This window comes from Salvelinus namaycush, chromosome 4 (assembly GCF_016432855.1).
Source record: "Salvelinus namaycush isolate Seneca chromosome 4, SaNama_1.0, whole genome shotgun sequence".
NCBI classification, from domain to species: Eukaryota; Metazoa; Chordata; class Actinopteri; order Salmoniformes; family Salmonidae; genus Salvelinus; species Salvelinus namaycush.
In genome coordinates, this window is record NC_052310.1 from 64,682,929 (window position 1) to 64,704,040 (window position 21,112).

The 21,112-nt window shown below is 43.7% G+C and overlaps 1 protein-coding gene across 1 annotated transcript; it reads left to right on the top strand.

The window, feature by feature from the left end:
* The first annotated feature begins 6,390 nt into the window (after positions 1 to 6,390).
* On the top strand, positions 6,391 to 20,870 carry snx5 (sorting nexin 5). Its single transcript, XM_038992192.1, has 13 exons — positions 6,391 to 6,517; positions 9,234 to 9,338; positions 9,644 to 9,754; positions 10,323 to 10,444; positions 10,624 to 10,747; positions 11,349 to 11,444; positions 13,808 to 13,913; positions 14,976 to 15,051; positions 15,478 to 15,517; positions 15,989 to 16,075; positions 16,246 to 16,405; positions 16,502 to 16,587; positions 16,970 to 20,870. The coding sequence occupies exons 1-13, from the start codon at positions 6,482 to 6,484 to the stop codon at positions 17,018 to 17,020; spliced, it is 1,200 nt and encodes a 399-aa protein (XP_038848120.1). The 5' UTR covers positions 6,391 to 6,481; the 3' UTR covers positions 17,021 to 20,870.
* The last annotated feature ends 242 nt before the right edge of the window (positions 20,871 to 21,112 follow it).

Here is a 21,112-nt window from a genome sequence, read left to right on the forward strand (position 1 = left end):
CATTTTACATTCTCAACACAGTGTAAGGTCAATGATGCATTTTCCAGCTTGAAATACTTCCTTAAGGTAACACAACATTAGAATAATGGTTGTTGTCAAACGTGTCAGGCTCAAAATAGAGTAATTGAGCAAAATACAGTCACAGGACATAGTATAAAATGCTTAATTGTCAGATACTGAGCCAACTGTCACACTCCTTACTCCAAGTCACCAATCAAATGTGCACATTTTTCTTGCATCACCTTACAGAAAGGATTTTTTAATTGAACCTTTATTTAATTAGGCAAGTCAGTTAAGAACAAATTCTTATTTACAATGACGGCCTAACAAATCAAAGATAGCCTAGTTTGTCATGCTGCACACGGCTCTCGATGGCTCTCACTCCCCTAACGTCCTCCAGCACATGGTGTATACTCTCCATGTACACCTCTACCTCTGCTGGAACCTCTGGTGCCTTCCCGGGATCTGCTGTGTCTTCCCCTGGGGCCTCCTCTGTTGTCAATGGGCAAACACTCCCCACGGTCACGTAGAAAAGCTTCCCTTGCCTGAATAGATCTGACATGTTTGTTTGTGTGTATCATGTCCTCATATATGTCAAATTCATATTTTAGAGAATTAAATATACTTTTACAATCAGAGGGTTCTGCTTACACCTACTTACTCATATTGTATTCCTTAAAGCCGTCCTCTACCAGTTGAGTGATCATCTTCCTCCTACACCTCTCCAGGTAAAACTTTTGTTCCGGGGACAGTGTCTGCTGAAGGATATGATCACACATCCAAGCTCAGTTTCGCCATATTCAAATGCCCTGCTGCGGTTAAGCAACGGGTGGAGCATTTTAAACACTTTGGGTGGCAGTCGTTAAGAGGGTGTTTGGGATTTTCTCACAGGTCTGTAGATTTGAGCATCTGGCTCCTCTAGGATCTTGGTAGTTTGAGCACTGACTCAGTGGGACACAACTGACTTGACAAGTGTAGAGTAGCGTCTGCTGTCCATGGAACTGTATGGACTGCTTTTCTTACGAGCTGGAGATACATTGGAAGTGGAGAAAGTATTCACGGAAGTCGGGGTACAATGGGAGAAGAGTCCAGTCACAACCCTAGCTGGCTCCCACACACGATGGGCACATCTAAACAGCTGATGGAAATGCATTCTAGTTAGTTAGATAACTTACCTAGCCACATACAATAGTACACAGTGAAAGTTGTAGGAGATATACCCAAGGACGTCAGAAGACAAAAATCAGTTAACCACCTAACTGAGGAACTCAATTTAACCTTGCGTAATAACCTAGATGCAGTCACACCCCTAAAAACTAAAAACATTTGTCATAAGAAACTAGCTCACTGGTATACAGAAAATACCCGAGCTCTGAAGCAAGCTTCCAGAAAATTGGAACGGAAATGGCGCCACACCAAACTGGAAGTCTTCCGACTAGCTTGGAAAGACAGTACCGTGCAGTATCGAAGAGCCCTCACTGCTGCTCGATCATCCTACTTTTCCAACTTAATTGAGGAAAATAAGAACAATCCAAAATGTATTTTTGATACTGTATCAAAGCTAACTAAAAAGCAGCATTCCCCAAGAGAGGATGGCTTTCACTTCAGCAGTAATAAATTCATGAACTTCTTTGAGGAGAGGATCATGATCATTAGAAAGCAAATTACGGACTCCTCTTTAAATCTGCGTATTCCTCCAAAGCTCAGTTGTCCTGAGTCTGCACAACTCTGCCAGGACCTAGGATCAAGGGAGACACTCAAGTGTTTGTCACGTTCCTGACCGGTTTTCTGTTATTTTGTATGTGTTTGACGGTCAGGGCGTGAGTTTGGGTGGGTAGTCTATGTTGTGTGTTTCTATGTTTGTTTAGGGTGACCTGATATGGCTCTCAATTAGAGGCAGGTGGTTTTCATTTCCTCTGATTGAGAGCCATATTAAGGTAGGTGTTTTCACACTGTTTGTTTGTGGGTGGTTGTCTCCTGTGTCTGTGTTTGTCGCGCCACATGGGACTGTCTCGGTTTGTTTGTTCGTTCGTTCGGTTTATGTAGTCTGTTCCTGTTTCATGCGTTCTTCGTGTCATGTAAGTTCTTATGTTCAGGTTCGTCTACGTCGTTTATTGTTTTGTAGTTTGTTAAAGTGTTTTCGTGTTTTTTCGTCTTGAATTTAATAAATCATGTCATCTCAAGAAGCTGCATTTTGGTTCAATCCTTGCTCCTCCTCTTCGGATGAAGAGGAGGAGGAAAGCCGTTACAGTGTTTTAGTACTATATCTCTTGACACAATGATGAAAATAATCGTGGCCTCTTAACCTTCAAGCTGGATACTGGACCCTATTCCAACTAAACTACTGAAAGAGCTGCTTCCTGTGCTTGGCCCTCCTATGTTGAACATGATAAACGGCTTTCTATCCACAAGATGTGTACCAAACTCACTAAAAGTGGCAGTAATAAAGCCTCTCTTGAAAAAGCCAAACCTTGACCCAGAAAATATAAAAAACTATCGGCCTATATCGAATCTCCCATTCCTCTCAAAAAAAATTGAAAAGCTGTTGCGCAGCATCTCACTGCATTCCTGAAGACAAACAATGTATACGAAATGCTTCAGTCTGGTTTTAGACCCCATCATAGCACTGAGACTGCACTTGTGAAGTTGGTAAATTACCTTTTAATGGCGTCAGACCGAGGCTCTGCATCTGTGCTCCTAGACCTTTGTGCTGCTTTTGATACCATCGATCACCACATTCTTTTGGAGAGATTGGAAACCCAAATTGGTCTACACGGACAAGTTCTGGCCTGGTTTAGATCTTATCTGTCGGAACGATATCAGTTTGTCTCTGTGGATGGTTTGTCCTCTGACAAATCAACTGTAAATGTCGGTGTTCCTCAAGGTTCCGTTTTAGGACCACTATTGTTTTCACTATATATTTTACCTCTTGGGGATGTCATTCGAAAACATAATGTTAACTTTCACTGCTATGCGGATGACACACAGCTGTATATTTCAATGAAACATGGTGAAGCCCCAAAATTGCCCTCGCTGAAAGCCTGTGTTTCAGACATAAGGAAGTGGATGGCTGCAAACTTTCTACTTTTAAACTCGGACAAAACAGAGATGCTTGTTCTAGGTCCCAAGAAACAAAGAGATCTTCTGTTGAATCTGACAATTACTCTTGATGGTTGTACAGTCGTCTCAAATAAAACTGTGAAGGACCTCGGCGTTACTCTGGACCCTGATCCCTCTTTTGACAAACATATCAAGACTGTTTCAAGGACAGCTTTTTTCCATCTACGTAACATTGCAAAAACCAGACATTTTCTGTCCAAAAATGATGCAGAAAAATGAATCCATGCTAACTTCAATTAGTGCTAAATACGTCTGCTAGAATCCTGACTAGAACCAAAAAATGTGATCATATTACTCCAGTGCTTGCCTCCCTACACTGGCTTCCTGTTAAGGCAAGGACTGATTTCAAGGTTTTACTGCTAACCTACAAAGCATTACATGGGCTTGCTCCTACCTATCTTTCCGATTTGGTCCTGCCGTACATACCTACACGTACGCTACGGTCACAAGACGCAGGCCTCCTAATTGTCTCTAGAATTTCTAAGCAAACAGCTGGAGGCAGGGGTTTCTCCTATAGAGCTCCATTTTTATGGAATGGTCTGCCTACCCATGTGAGAGACGCAGACTCGGTCTCAACCTTTAAGTCTTTATTGAAGACTCCTCTTCAGTAGGTCCTATGATTGAGTGTAGTCTGGCCCAGGAGTGTGAAGGTGAACGGAAAGGCACTGGAGCAACAAACTGCCCTTGCTGTCTCTGCCTGGCCGGTTCCCCCCTCTCTGTAACTCTATGACAGGGGCTGAGTCACTGGCTTACTGGTGCTCTTCCATGCCGTCCCTAGGAAGGGTGCGTCACTTGAGTGGGTTGAGTCACTGACGTGATCTTCCTGTCTGGGTTGGCACCCCCCCTTGGGTTGTGCCGTGGTGGAGATCTTTGTGGACTATACTCAGCCTTGTCTCAGGACGGTAAGTTGGTGGTTGAAGATATCCCTCTAGTGGTGTGGGGGCTGTGCTTTGGCAAAGTGGGTGGGGTTATATCCTGCCTGTTTGGCCCTGTCCGGGGGTATCATTGGATGGGGCCACAGTGTCTCCTAACCCCTCCTGTCTCAGCCTCCAGTATTTATGCTGCAGTAGTCTATGTGTCGGGGGGCTAGGGTCAGTCTGTTATTTGGAGTATTTCTCCTGTCTTATCCGGTGTCCTGTGTGAATTTAAGTATGCTCTCTCTAATTCTCTCTTTCTCTCTCTCGGAGGACCTGAGCCCTAGGACCATGCCTCAGGACTACCTGGCATGATGACTCCTTGCTGTCCCCAGTCCACCTGGCCGTGCTGCTGCTCCAGTTTCAACTGTTCTGCATGCGGCTATGGAACCCTGACCTGTTCACCGGACATACTACCTGTCCCAGACCTGCTGTTTTCAACTCTCTAGAGACAGCAGAGGTGCTGACCTGGTGCACCCTCGACAACTACTGGGATTATTATTATTTGACCATGCTGGTCATTTATGAACATCTTGGCCATGTTCTGCTATAATCTTCACCCAGCACAGCCAGAAGAGGACTGGCCACCCCTCATAGCCTGGTTCCTCTCTAGGTTTCTTCCTAGGTTTTGGCCTAGTTTTTCCTAGCCACTTTGCTTCTACACCTGCATTGCTTGCTGTTTGGGGTTTTAGGCTGGGTTTCTGTACAGCACTTTGAGATATCAGCTGATCTAAGAAGGGCTATATAAATAAATTTGATTTGATATCCGTTCTTTCTCCATCTTTGCGTTTGCGGCTTTGTATTTAGAGTGACTCAATACAACAAATATAATGTTATTTGTCACATGCACTGAATACAACAGGTGTAGACCTTACAGTGAAATGCTTACTTACAAGCCCTTAACCAACAATGCAGTTTTAGAAAAATAAATAAATAAATAGAAATATAACAAATAATTAAGGAGCAACAATAAAATAACAGTAGCGAGGCTATATACAGGGGGTTCCGGTACAGAGGGTTCCGGTAGAGTCAATGTGCAGCGGTTAGTCGAGGTAATATATACATGTAGGTAGAGGTAAAGTGACTATGCATAGATAATAAACAGAATGTAGCAGCAGCGTAAAAATGGGGGGTGAGGTGGGGACAACGCAAATAGTCCGGGTAGCCATTTGATTAACTGTTCAAGAGTCTTATAGGGGTTAGAAGCAGTTAAGAAGCCTTTTTGACCTAGACTTGCCGTGCGGTAGCAGAGAGAACAGTCTATGACTGGGGTGGCTGGAGTCCTTGGAATTTTTTGGGGCCATGCTCTGACACCGCCTGGTATAGAGGTCCTGGATGGCAGGAAGCTTGGCCCCAGTGATGTACTGGGCCGTACGCACTACCCTATGTAGTGCCTTGCGGTCGGAGGCCGAGCAGTTGCCGTACCAGGCAGTGATGCAACCAGTCAGGATGCTCTCGATGTTGCAGCTGTAGAACTTTTTGAGGATCTGATGACCCATGCCAAATCTTTTCAGTCTCCTGTGGGGGAATAGACATTGTCGTGCCCTCTTCACGACTGTCTTGGTGTGTTTGGACCATGATAGTTTGTTGGTGATGTGGACACCAAGGAACTTGAAGCTCCCAACCTGCTCCACTACAGCCCCGTCGATGAAAATGGTGGCGTGCTTGGTCCTCCTTTTTCTGTTGTCCACAATCATCTCCTTTGTCTTGATCACGTTGAGGGAGAGGTTGTTGTCTCTGACCTCCTCCCTATAGGCTGTCTAGTCGTTGTTTGTGATCAGGCCTACCACTGTTGTGTCCTCCGGAAACTTAATGATGGTGTTGGAGTCGTGCTTGGCCATGCAGTCATGGGTGAACAGGGAGTACCTTAGGCTATGCTTTGGTTACATGAAATGATTACTGAATATATGGAAAACAATGAATACACGTAGTGGAAAGTCGTTACCTCCCAAACATCGCGCGATTTTTGTTTTGTTACAACATTTTGACCGATGAGGGACAGGCTGCAAGGCATGTCGTTTTTTTTCTCAAGTAAATTCTTGATGGTACATGATAGACAAAACTAGTCCAGTAATCTCTTGAAGGTGGGTCTTTGAAACTGGTCCGTGTGTTCCTGACATGGAACCAAAGTGAACTTCGAAAATTACACATACGCTGTGGCCATATACAGTATATTATTACAATATGTAATAATTTAGTATGTTTAATTGTTGTATCGGTAACGTATGTTCGAAATGCGACTTGGGTTGGACAAAAAAAGCAACGAACTATTTTGATTGACGTTCAGAAACCTTGTCCAATCAAAAACATCAGGGCGAGTTATTGGGCGGGATTTATTTGTCATGAGACAGGAAGAGCGACACGGGGGTTGTTTCCAGAAGATAGCGATAATAGCTAGACTTGCTGCACAACACGACGATCTGCAGCCTTGTTGTACTTTTATAATCATGACATCTACTCTTGATGATAGCGAAAAAGAAAAGGTACGTTATGGGCGATGTACTATCGTCCTTGTTATCCAACTACCTAGCTCTTCGCTTAATGTTAAATAGCCAGCTAACTGTAGCCTATATTTTAGCTAGCGAGGAAGTTCATGAGATGCTCACTTGCTTAATAAAACACAACTGTGCAGTATTTAGGTAACGCTATTCATACAGTCAGCTAAATATGATAAATTTAGCTGGCTACCTAATAAACTGAAAATAAGGTTGCCTGGCTAGCTAAATAGCTATCTAGAGGAATCAACAGCTGCAGTCTGTTGAAAGCAACAGTTTAACTTATAACGTCAACTAGTATTGGAGGCGGTATAGAAAGCATTCTACTACCATCATTGGCTTAGCTAGTAAACTACTTCACAGATGAATGTTGTCACAAAATGTCTTATCCATTATTGTATTGTCACCACCCCAGGCTACTTTAGTTTGCCATAAGTACTTGATGTCGTAGCCTCCAAGTGTTCCACTGCCTCTGACAAGAGAGTTGGGCTTGTATGGCACTGCACTTCCCCAATAACGTCAGGCCAGGCTCGCTGGTTTAATTTCTGCTCTTCCTGTTTCCCCCACTACTATTTTGAATTATATCTGGCTAGAGGGCTATTGATTTTAGAATATGGACCACAGACCACTGATCTAACCATTGCCTTTGGGGACTTGCAACGTGGCAGTAAGAGTCTAGTATTGTCCTGGCCAATGACAGAATAACTCAGATGGCTTACATATGGACTGGTGTGGAATTTGACAGGCCTGTGGTTATTTTCTTTTCTGCAATTTTTTTTCTTTTCCTCAGACTTTCCAGAGGAGACTTACTCTGCTTTATTTCGGTTGACTTTGTCAAGCTGAGTAGCAGAGTTCGGGTAGTAGTATGGTGAAACACTGATGCTCAGTGGGTCATTCACACAGGAAGTACTGGCTAAATTGATAGAGAATGCTGCTTGCAACGCCAGGATTGTGGGTCAGTTCCCACTGGGGCCACCCATACGATCAAGGCTTCTCCTACTCAAACAGAAACAGCTGTTAAGATGGGAGAAACGTAGCCTTGACAATAATGACCATAGGGAGTGGTAGGATGGCACAACCAGATCTAGGACCATGCTAGGAGAAATGTGCACTAGCTAGCAGACTCTTGGGAACACTGACTGACCCTTTTGGGAAATCAGCTGGAGTTATTGCTTCAAGTGCGGTGAGTGTGTAATTCAATCCCAAGGATATATACAGTTGAAGTCGGAAGTTTACATACACTTAGGTTGGAGTCACTTAGGTTGAAACTCGTTTTTCAGCCACTCCACAAATGTCTTGTTAAACTATAGTTTTGGCAAGTGTGTTAAAACATCTACTTTGTGCATGACACAAGTCATTTTTCCAACAATTGTTTACAGACAAATGATTTCACTTATAATTCACTGTATCACAATTCCAGTGGGTCAGAAGTTTACATACAGTAAGTTAACTGTGCCTTTAAACAGCTTGGAAAATTCCAAAAAATTATGTCATGGATTTAGAAGCTTCTGATAAGCGAATTACATAATTTGAGTCAATTGAAGGTATATGTGTGGATGTATTTCAAGGCCTGCCTTCAAACTCAGTGCCTCTTTGCTTGACATCATGGGAAAATCAGCTAAGGACCTCAGAAATTGTAGACCTCCACAAGTCTGGTTCATCCTTGGGAGCAATTTCCAAATGCCTGAAGGTACCATGTTCATCTGTACAAACAATAGTACGCAAGTATAAACACCATGGGACCATGCAGCCGTCATACCGCTCAGGAAGGAGACGCGTTCTGTCAACTAGAGATGAACGTACTTTGGTGCAAAAAGGTGCAAATCAATCCCAGAACAACAGCAAAGGACCTAGTGAAGGTGCTGGAGGAAACAGGTACGAAAGTATCTATATCCCCAGTAAAACGAGTCCTATATCAACATAACCGGAAAGGACGCTCAGCAAGGAAGAAGCCACTGCTCCAAAACCGCCATAAAAAATCCAGACTACGGTTTGCAAATGCACATGGGGACAAAGATCATACTTTTTGGAGAATTGTCCTCTGGTCTGATGAAACAAAAATAGAACTGTTTGGCCATAATGATCATCGTTATGTTTGGAGGAAAAAGGGGGGAGGCTTGCAAGCCGAAGTACACCACCCAAACTGTGAAGCCCGGTGGTGGCAGCATCATGTTGTGGGGGTGCTTTGCTGCAGGAGGGGCTGGTGCACGTCACAAAACAGATGGCATCATGAGGGTGGATATATTGAAGCAACATTTCAAGTCATCAGTCAGGAAGTTAAAGCTTGGTTGCAAATGGGTCTTCCAAATGGACAATGACCCTAAGCATACTTCCAAAGTTGTGGCAAAATGGCTTAAAGACAACAAAGTCAATGTATTGGAGTGGCCATCACAAAGCCCTGACCTCAATCCCATAGAAAATTTGTGGGCAGAACTGAAAAAGCCTGTGCGAGCAAGGAGGCCTACAAACCTGGCTCAGTTACACCAGCTCTGTCAGGAGGAATGGGCCAAAATTCACCCAACTTATTGTGGGAGCTTGTGAAAGGCTACCAGAAACGTTTGACCCAAGTTAAACAATTTAAAGGCAATGCTATCAAATACTAATTGAGTGTATGTAAACTTCTGACCCACTGGGAATGTGATGAAAGAAATAAAAGCTGAAATAACTTTGTCCTTGTCCTTTACCCTGTTCCCCCTTGTCTTAGGCACGCTCTGTGTCTGTGGACCTAAACAACGACGCCTCTCTACTCATCGACATTCCTGATGCACTCTGTGAACGTGACAAAGTCAAGTTCACTGTCCACACCAAGGTAAAAACAGCAACTTCACAGTTTCAGTTCTTAAGCTAAGGGTCACCCTCACTTCCCTGTCAGTTATTCAAATAATATATAATGCTCTTCGTGTACAGCAGGCTAGAACTACAGCTCATGTTGTTTCTATGTCAAATGTGGTTGTCTTACCTGCCTTAGTTGAATGCTGCACTGTAAGTCACTCTGGATCAGTGTCAGCCAAAAATAAATAACAGTAACACTGTCTCAGATCTTTTACTTCTAAAGTATATTACAACCTTGTGGTAATGCATTTTAAATGGAGCTTGAATTGTCTTTTCTGTCAGACCACCCTGAGCTCCTTCCAGAAGCCAGACTTCTCTGTTCCTAGGCAACATGAGGACTTTATCTGGCTCCATGACACGCTGGTTGAGACTGAGGACTACGCTGGGCTCATCGTGAGTGACCTGTTAAGTCCACCACACACACGCACACACTGGCTTGGGACTACGCTGGGCTCATTGAGTGACTTGAGTAGTAGAGCTGGGTGACATGGACAAAAAGTCCATATCGCGATAAATTGCCTGGATTGATGCGATAATGAGTAGTTTATAACATTTTAATGTACACCACAGATGTTTATTTTTATCCTTAACTACTAATACTAGTTTGATGGTTGTAGCCATCAGTTGTCCCATTAACAGTGACCCAGATTAGCAAACGTATTTAATTTTAAACTTCTCTAGTATCGGCTACTTATCGTAATGTCAGCAAGTGGTCTGTATTAATCATTTTCAGTTTATCGTCCCAGCTCTATGGAGTAGTCTACGGAACACACACACACACCACTTAATTACAGTATAGTTCACACTCACAGCCAATGCTGCCACTGTGAATGTCATTTCGCAACTTCACTGTCAGGACACGTGAGTGTTATTTGATGAAGGGGAAGGTGCAAAGGACTCCGGTATCTGCAAAGGACTCCGGTATCTGCTCTTTTCCTCACCCATCTCCCTGTCTGTCCAGATCCCTCCAGCCCCCCCAAAGCCAGACTTCGAGAGCCCAAGGGAGAAGATGCATAAACTGGGAGAGGGAGAAGCCACCATGACCAAGGAGGAATACACCAAGATGAAGCAGGAGTTGGAGGCGTGAGTTCTGACCTTTCCTCCTTTACCCCTTGTCACTGTGTCCAAGCTTAATTGGCACAGTTCTGCGTTTTTAAATGTTGTATTACGATTCCTGTGGGAATGATTCTGGTGATCTCAAGATTGTGTATCTGTATGTGCACACTCAGTTGGTAATTTGCCATCTTCTGGCTCTCTCCCAGTGAGTACCTGGCTGTATTTAAGAAGACTGTACAAGTCCACGAGGTATTCCTGCAGCGACTATCTTCTCACCCGATCCTGAGCAAGGACAGAAACTTCCAGATATTCCTGGAGTATGACCAGGATGTGAGTTTGACACTTGGAAAAGGAAATTAAGAAGACAGACTGCGTATTTTCCAGCAGTACTGACTTCCTAGTTAACTGCTGAGTCGTGTTCACTAGAGCACACCATTGAAAAACATTTCCCAATGCAGTTCAGTTAGTACCTCTCCATTTTTTTTCTTCCGTTTTGTGCTTAGTGAACACGATGGATGGAGGGAGGGAGGGGGATAGAGGAGGGAGGGGATGGAGGGGGATAGAGGGAGGGAGGAAGGGGGATAGAGGAAGATAGGCAAGCACACCTAGGACACACATCCTGCTGCTGAGTTCAGCTCTATTTCCAAACCACTCGGTCAGTGGAGCTGTGAGTCAGCTAGGGTCTGCCGAGATGGTTTTGTTTGTCCTTTTGGGAAATGTTATACAGGCATTTTTTATAAAATTATCAGGAAAAACCATAACACTTATTGTAGTTCTTACTCACTTTCTTCATTCCTATGTGGAACAAAAGGCTTCCACAAGACAGCGCCACAGCTGTTGTAGCTTACGTAATCAATTTTACATTGCGAACTTGTACTGTGGTCTTATTGGCTAAATAAATGATTTCCCTCCCTGTGATTGGTCCACGTAGCTGAGCGTACGAAGGAAGAACGCCAAGGAGACGTTTGGGAGTTTCTTTAAGAACATGGTCAAGAGTGCTGATGAGGTCATCATCTCTGGGATAAAGGTAGGTGTGGCCTCCTCGTATATCATACAATACTAGCCAAGTTCGAGAGCATCACATCTGTGAGACACAAGAGGTATGTGGCAGGGTCTACAGTCAATCACGGATTACAAAAAGAAAACCAGCCCCGTCGCGGACCAGGATGTCTTGCTCCCAGACAGACTAAATAACTTTTTTGCTCGCTTTGAGGACAATACAGTGCCACTGACACGGCCCGCTACCAAAACCTGCGGGCTCTCCTTCACTGCAGCCGAGGTGAGTAAAACATTTAAACGTGTTAACTCTCGCAAGGCTGCAGGCCCAGACGGCATTCCCAGCCGCGTCCTCAGAGCATGCGCAGACCAGCTGGCTGGTGTGTTTACAGACATATTCAATCAATCATTATCCCAGTCTGCTGTTCCCACATGCTTCAAGAGAGCCACCATTGTTCCTGTTCCCAAGAAAGCTAAGGTAACTGAGCTAAACGACTACCGCCCCGTAGCACTCACTTCCGTCATCATGAAGTGCTTTGAGAGACTAGTCAAGGACCATATCACCTCCACCCTACCTGGCACCCTAGACCCACTCCAATTTGCTTACCGACCCAATAGGTCCACAGACGACGCAATCGCAACCACACTGCCCTAACCCATCTGGACAAGAGGAATACCTATGTGAGAATGCTGTTCATCGACTACAGCTCAGCATTTAACACCATAGTACCCTCCAAACTCGTCATCAAGCTCGAGACCCTGGGTCTCGACCCCGCCCTGTGCAACTGGGTCCTGGACTTCCTGACGGGCCGCCCCCAGGTGGTGAGGGTAGGTAACATCTCCACCCCGCTGATCCTCAACACTGGGGCCCCACAAGGGTGCGTTCTGAGCCCTCTCCTGTACTCCCTGTTCACCCATGACTGCGTGGCCATGCACGCCTCCAACTCAATCATCAAGTTTGCGGACGACACTACAGTGGTAGGCTTGATTACCAACAACGACGAGACGGCCTACAGGGAGGAGGTGAGGGCCCTCGGAGTGTGGTGTCAGGAAAATAACCTCACACTCAACGTCAACAAAATAAAGGAGATGATTGTGGACTTCAGGAAACAGCAGAGGGAGCACCCCCCTATCCACATCGACGGGATAGTAGTGGAGAAGGTGGAAAGTTTTAAGTTCCTCGGTGTACACATCACGGACAAACTGAATTGGTCCACCCACACAGACAGCGTTGTGAAGAAGGCGCAGCAGCGCCTCTTCAACCTCAGGAGGCTGAAGAAATTCAGCTTGTCACCAAAAGCACTCACAAACTTCTACAGATGCACAATCGAGAGCATCCTGTCGGGCTGTATCACCGCCTGGTACGGCAACTGCTCCGCCCACAACCGTAAGGCTCTCCAGAGGGTAGTGAGGTCTGCACAACGCATCACCGGGGGCAAACTACCTGCCCTCCAGGACACCTACACCACCCGATGTCACAGGAAGGCCATAAAGATCATCAAGGACAACAACCACCCGAGCCACTGCCTGTTCACCCCGCTATCATCCAGAAGGCGAGGTCAGTACAGGTGCATCAAAGCAGGGACCGAGAGACTGAAAAACAGCTTCTATCTCAAGGCCATCAGACTGTTCAACAGCCACCACTAACATTTAGTGACCGCTGCCAACATACTGACTCAACTCCAGCCACTTTAATAATGGGAATTGATGGAAATTATGTAAAAATGTATCACTAGCCACTTTAAACAATGCCACTTAATATAATGTTTACATACCCTACATTACTCATCTCATATGTATAGACTGTACACTATACCATCTACTGCATCTTGCCTATGCCGTTCTGTACCATCACTCATTCATATATCTTTATGTACATATTCTTTATCCCTTTACACTTGTGTGTATAAGGTAGTAGTTGTGGAATTGTTAGGTTAGATTACTTGTTGGTTATTACTGCATTGTCGGAACTAGAAGCACAAGCATTTCGCTACACTCGCATTAACATCTGCTAACCATGTGTATGTGACAAATAAAATTTGATTTGATTTGTGGGTAAATTGTGACTGACTGACCTACAAACAATAATTTATGCAAGGTGATTTCAGGATCAGTCAGCAGTCGCCTGCATTGTCAAACAAGCCCAATGCTTTTATTGTCCATTTCCATGAAGTGTCATTTTGTGAAGTCAGCAATGCATTACAAACCAGATGCAGAAAGTCAATGCATTACAGTAGCAGACTTAAACAAAGAGAAACAAATGCAGCTACAGATCGTAACGGTTTACAAGCTGAGCAGGGACCTTAGTATCCAGGATGAAGATCTGGCTTTGTGTGGTTTTTTTGTGTCTTAGGCAGAAGGTTGATGTCTTTTTAAAATCTTTTTTTCTTGCAGGAAGTAGATGATTTTTTTGAGCAGGAGAAGACCTTCCTGCTTGATTATTCGTCCAAGATCAAAGACTCCACTGCCAGGGCAGAGAAGATGACCCGCTCTCACAAAAGTATGACTATGAAATCAACAACAACCAACTTGAATTGGAGCTTTTTGAGTTATTGATAAGAACAGTGTCCCCCCTCCCCCTCATATCTGGCTCAATCAATCACATGTCATTTATAAAGCCCTTTTAACATCAGCAGTTGTCACATATTGCTTTGGCGATACCTAGCCTCAATGCTGGACTTGGGACTAAAATAGGTGCTGGTACTGTTTTATAGTTAGGTGCAGAAACTCCACAATACTTTTGTGCTAATATTCTATGAAAGGAACAGAACATTTGAGGCGCTGGTACTCAGCTCCTGCCCAAGTCAAACACTGCCTAACATAAAACCCCAAAGAGCAAGCAATGCTGATGCAGAAGCACAGTGTCTAGGAAAAACTCAGAAGGCAGGAATGTAGGAAGAAACCTAGAGGAACCAGGCTCCGAGGGGTGGCCAGTCCACTTCTGGCTGTGCCGGGTAGAGGAACCAGGCTCCGAGGGGTGGCCAGTCCACTTCTGGCTGTGCCGGGTAGAGAGGAACCAGGCTCCGAGGGGTGGCCAGGCCTCTTCTGGCTGTGCCGGGTAGAGAGGAACCAGGCTCCGAGGGGTGGCCAGGCCTCTTCTGGCTGTGCCGGGTAAAGAGGAACCAGGCTCCGAGGGGTGGCCAGGCCTCTTCTGGCTGGAGATTTAAGAGTACATGTAGCCATTAAGGCCAGATCGGTTTTCAAGACGTTCAAATGTTTATAGATAAACAGCAGGATGTGTGGTAGCATTGTGTGGTGTCACCAAAGTGGTGCAACTTCTTACAGTATGTTACCCATACTGAGTTTTATTTATTGCTTGGAATTTACAGCTGTTGACCCTTGGCCTCAGGGAGACCACCTAGGATACCAGGTTTTGCATTATGGTGACCCCTAACCTCTTGAAGTCACTCAGGGGCTGAGTTCAGATTTAAAGTGGGCCAAGAATTTAGATTAACATATTATTCTGTCTCAGATGTTGTCTCAGATGAATTTAGATTAACATATTATTCTGTCTCAGATGTTGTCTCAGATGAATTTAGATTAACATATTATTCTGTCTCAGATGTTGCTGATGATTACATCCACATCTCTGCCACTTTGAACAGTCTCTCTGTCGATGACAACACTGCACTTAAAAAGTGAGTAACAATATAAATACACTATAGTTCGAGGTATACGAATGGTGCCGTTGTTTCCTCAAGCCAACTACGGGTGGCTTAATCTCGGTTAACCCAGAACTAAAGTCCTGCGTAATTGGTCAAAAGCTTGATTAAGTTAAGTTCCCCCCCCCCCCTTTCTGAAATTCAGAAAGATGCGAACACCTGCAAAATCGTGATTTGTCCAAATAATCATCAGTGATTGAGAACCCAAGCACTGGAACTATTGCTGCTTGTTAGCTATCGGTGCCCATACTATAAAGAACGACCTGTGGTACCATGTATGATTATGTAGTCTAGCTACAAGAATTTAAGGGTTGCTAAATGAATGGTTTACATCTCACCCAATATCAGCGACAACAAATTGTGACTTTGCTTAAGTTCTCATGGTTTGTCTATTCCCTTCAGGCACCTTGAGAAGTTTGCGGACCTGTTTGAGAAACTAAGGGTAAGAACCACAGTGCTGGTCTTCTGCACTTCTCAACCTGGACTGTTCTTCTATTCATTGTATGTTTTTATATAAGCTGCTATTGTCCATTTCCATGCAAATTCAAATTTTGTGAGGTCAGCAATACATTTAAACACGTGTGTGTGCATTTTGCTTTTGTGAGCTGTGCAAATGTCAATTTTTTTTACAAGTTAGTCATTTAGCAGACACTCTTATCCAGCGTGACATGCAGTTCATCTTAAGATAGCTAGGGGAGACAACATTTCTCAGTCGTAGTAAGTACAATTTTCCTCAAAGTAGCAATCAGCAAAGTCAATGCTAGTTGGAAATGTGTGAGTGTCAGTTATTTTTATATATATATATATATATATATATATATATATATATATATATTTTTTTTTAAATGTGTATCTTATGTTCTTTGAGCATGGCGGTAGCATCGATGTTGTATCTATTTGGTCCTGCCTGTAGAAAGTGGAGGGCAGAGTGGCGTCAGACGAGGAGCTGAAGCTCACAGAGCTGCTCCGTTACTACATGCTGGACATCCAGGCAGCCAAGGTGAGCCACGTCTAGTCTGTTTCTCTCTCAAAAACCCTCAGCAACTTCAACTTTTTGAATCATACATTTTATTCTTCAATGCACGTGGAAACACGGTAGGCATGCATATTACATACATTCTCTGAGAAATGCAGTCTGTGTGTGTGTTAACCACTACGTGTGTGTGTCAGGACCTGTTGTACAGGCGGGCCCGGGCCCTGGCTGACTATGAGAACAGTAACAAGGCCCTGGACAAGGCCCGGCTGAAGAGTAAAGACATCACCCAGGCTGAGGAGCACCAACAACAGTGTCTGCAGAAGTTTGACAAGCTCTCCGAGTCTGGAAAAAGAGGTTTGTGTAAGACAGTGTGCATGTGGGTTTGGGCTAACATTTTCTTCCATAATACAGTACAGTGAGTAAACTGACAGTATGGTCTTCTCCTCCCAGAGCTGACCAGTTTTAAGGGCAGGAGAGTGGTGGCTTTCCGTAAGAACCTAATAGAGATGGCTGAACTGGAGATCAAACACGCCAAGGTCAGTCATGGTGTACAGAGTTCTTTTTCCTTCCAGTGTTTGAGATTTTTTTTCGGAATATGCAGTAATGAAATATAGGGGGAGGAGAGAGATCGAATGACACAATTAGAAGCCGTGGGATTCAATCCCACAATATCACTAAACTGTTATGTGCTGCAGGAGGCGTTCCCCACTAGACCAACCGCAGACAACACTCTACTTTGTTGGTACTTTTCTCAGTGATAGACTGGACTGTTCAGGAGCTTTCAGTGGATATTGAATATGTAGCAACTATGAGCAAAATGTAGTTCATGTTATGTGGTATATTGTGCCCTTGTCCTTGTGAAATGTCTGTTGTTGAATGGATATGATACTGATATCCCTGTTCTCTCTGTAACCACAGAACAACATGGCTCTGCTGCAGGGCTGCATTGAGCTTCTCAAGAGCAACTGAACCACCTGTCTCCTACCTATCCTCCCAGACCGCCAGACCACCACCCACTGACCAGCTAGCCTGGGTGCCAGTCTGTTTATTGCTGTCTTGCCAACTCCGTATGGAACTGTCATGCAGAACAGTGCCAATGGCGTAGGCAAAAGCACAAACGGATCTGGAACCAGGCTACTGACCCAGCCTTTGAGAAGGGAACCTGGATACCCCTTCCCACCACCCTCTACCCCCAGGGGACCTTGGGTCGTGTTCATTAGGGCACATGGTAGAAAAACATCCATTTGCAAAAGAAAAGGAGCCTTTCTTATTGCACAGCATTAGATGGTCCCTCACCGTTTCACTCGGTTTCGGAACACGATCCTGGGTACCTCCACCCCCAAATGATGCCGTTTCAGAAACCTGCACAAGTACCTGCAGCCGTCTGTTTGCAGTTTGTCTGTCTTTCTGTCTGTCTCAAGGTTTACATGGTCCCTGCCCACGTGGCAACCCATCTCGTTCTACTCCGCCCCATGTCCCATGGAACACTCACCTTTTGTGATGCCAGCATTCCGGAACAGGGAGAATGTAGCCGCTTGCATTGTCTTCTGATATTACTCTTTCATCTGGGCGCCTTCGTAAATTCACTTTGGCTATCTACTCCGATTTCAGAGCGCTCTCGTCTGAGTGTGCCAGAATGCAGAATAACTGATGAACGAACACCTGTTGAATATGGCCGGTGTCAGTAAACATTGTAAAAAAAAAAAAAAAAACTTAATTCAATTGTTGCCAGCTGCACAGTTAGTCACCAACGCTCTGGATAACGTGAAAATAGCCAAACCACCTCTGACCATTTTACTTGCCCTAGCAGAGTGAGGTGTTCTCTCATTTATGTCTGGAAGTAACTAGCAAGCTAACTTACTTTAGCCAGTTAGCTTGGATGTTTGACTGCTGTTGTGAGGTCAGAATGCTCAGATCAACCCTACTCCTCGGCCAGGGCATCCAGTGTGGCTCTAAATTCACAAACGGACAATCTGACAATGTTCTGAATTTACGAACGCCCAGAGCGCACTCTTGAGGGTCCTTTGGCACTCCAGAGTGAATTTACGAATGCACCCATAGATTATGTGATACATTTTTCTATTCTGGATGGATTACTCTTTATTCTTGTATTGTATTTTCCATTTTTAACGATGTTGATTGTGGAATAATAGCCTCATTGTGATGTTTTGCTTGCTTTTCACGGCACACTCTAACTAACCCCGTTAGGTCCCGCACTTTTAATAACGTAAACGCATACATCTGGGTCATGTTCATTAGGGAACTCCGTAGCAAACCGTTTTGCGGCTGAACACAAGTGTTTAATTTAGGTGGAATTTGGACCTATTGAATGTGAATCTGTAGTTTAAGAGTTTAACTAGGCAGAGTTGTTTTGGAATAACCTGAGGTTTTTATGGTGCGGGTATAGCTATCTATAATGTTTTCTTACTGCAACTCCACTTTAAACCAGAAATACTCTAAAGAATCACATAGTAAATAACTGACAGCTGAGCTCAGCTGGTTTGTAATGGAACAGTTTTAAAGGTCGTATTCATTAGGCCACAGTGTAGCAAAACATTTTGCAGTAGAAAACAAAAACAATTTCTTATTGGACAAGTTCAGATAGTCCCTCCCTGTTTGTTTTTTCCTTTGGTTTTGTGCCTAGTGAATACGACCCAGATGGAGCAACTGTTCATAAAGAACATATAAAGTGGATGGAAAAGGGAGAGAGACTAACTTAGTGCCTAAATAAAGGTCCTTATGACTGCGTCCCAGTTGTCCACCTTTCTACCCAAGTGTGCACTTGCACACTCCCATCCTGGATTTAAATACATTGGATTGATATAAGCATTGGCTGATGGGAGTTTCCACCATTGTTAAATCCATGACAGGAAGTGGGAGAATTGGGACTTAGACTATATACTCTAAGATTAGTCTGGGCCGAACTCTCTCAAACCACCAGTAAAGTGAAGTGCTCTTCTTCATGGTTAAAAACGCTGAGTAGACACTAGTGTGCGTGTGGTAGTGTATCTATACTGTGTGGTACCACACAGAAATGCTTTGGCCGTACCTCAGGAATGGCTACATGGCTCTTCTCACATTCGTCTTCATTACTGCCAGTAACTGGAGCTAAATTCTTAAGATTCACATTGCTTTTGACAAGTTTACTTACACATATTATGGACCAATAGATTATTTTCACCACAGCCCCTTTGAGTGTCAGGACTGGTAGTCGTCCCTTTATCAAAGTTGACTGCCAAACATGTGATACGTGATTATTATTATTTTTTTATTATATATAAAAAAAAAAAAAAGTTTATTCCCCCCCTCTCTTCAATCTGCCATGTCTAGACTAGTGAGTGCCAGGGAGCACTGGTTTCTGTACTCATTGAGTGAATGTTCAGTGGACTAGTTTGAGACAGTCAGTCAGTCATTGAAGTCCACCTGTAGTAGCTGACTGTACTGTATACCTATGAATCACGTGACACCCACACAGCAGGAAGTGTGAGGGCAGCAGCAGGTCCTAGTCCACTCACCCTTCAGCCAGTTGCTCTAGGGAATTTCCATGGTGACGGAATTATACTCAGATGTTTCACTTTAAAATGTATACCAAACAAAAAGTTAAGTTAAACATTGAAATTTCCACTGAAAGTTTACAAACGCATATTTTACAGGAAGAACTGTGTAGATACGTTTGGTAACAAAATAAAACAGATTTTCATATAATTCTGTTACTGAACTTTGCATCTGCCCAGTTTATCCAGTAATTTATTTATTTCTCTAAAATGTTTAAAATAGTTGTATGGTTTGTTAAACTTTGAAATTAATGGATTTTGCTTGACATACATTTTAAAGTTACTGTAGGATTGCGCTCTGTGAAGTCAGCACAATCATTACATTGCATATGTAGCCTGGTCAGTTGAGAAGCTTCATGCATTATATAGTTAACATTAAGCAAGCATCAAGCACTAGACTTATATTGGCTATTGGAGAGTAACTCTGGTCCTAGCACTTATTCAGAGGAGTTTGACTGACTCATGTCCTTCAGCATCTGCTTGAAGCTGTTGTCTATGTTTTCAATTCTAGAATGTTCTGCCCTAAGTGTGCACTTGTTCACTTCCCTTCATGAATTTGAAAGGGTTTGACATGGTTATACCAATCCAATGTTTTTAATTGTGTGATGAGGATGAGTGTACACTACCAAGATAATTGGGATGCAGAGACTACATGACTGTGCACTTCATTGATTTCCTGTTGTTTACCAGTGGCCTACTCCACCTGCTTACAGAGCAACACTAACCTAACCAATCCCCATGCTTCTTACTGCTGATGCAGTATTTGTTTTTAAGCAATTAAGTTTGGCGTCGCGTATATTTCTCCTACTGCTTTTTGTTACTGACAGAACCTTTGCCTGGGTACCAGTCTGTTTCTGCCCTCTTGCCTACTCCTTATGGATTTGTCATGCCTGGTCTGGCTTTACTATGACAGCAATGGCGTTGGCAAGAGCACTAACAGATCAGGGACCAGGCTATGCCTACACTCATTAACCTGTGAAATGGAAAGGGTTCATATTGAAACAAAAACGATTGAATTCTTTGAATTGCTGAAGAAAAGAATAACATATAATGCACTATGAAGGTGGTAAATACTTAGCAATCATTTCCAAGCCCAGAGAGCTGTGTTTATAAAGAAATATTAAATGTTTTTTGCTAATTGAATGTATTTCTAATGGATTACAACTGTGTGAAATACTTCTTTACCTAGTTATTTTTCTTATGGAGCGTCTACATAAAAAAAAAATGCAATAATGTCATTAAATAAGTCCTACTTTCCCAAAATACTTACTGTGTTAGTATCTTATTAAGGTAATAGAACTGCGTGTGATATCATCACTCTGATACTATGGACTCGTTCAAGACAACTCAGAATTTGGACATTTCTGACTTATTATTGGTTGATTCTGATACTAAGCAATATGCAAAAAAAAAAAATTGGAAGTAGCATATTACTATTGAAGTGAACGTCAACTGTCACCGGGGCCATGGCATCTTCACACCAGCAGGTGGTGCAGTCTGCATGCTG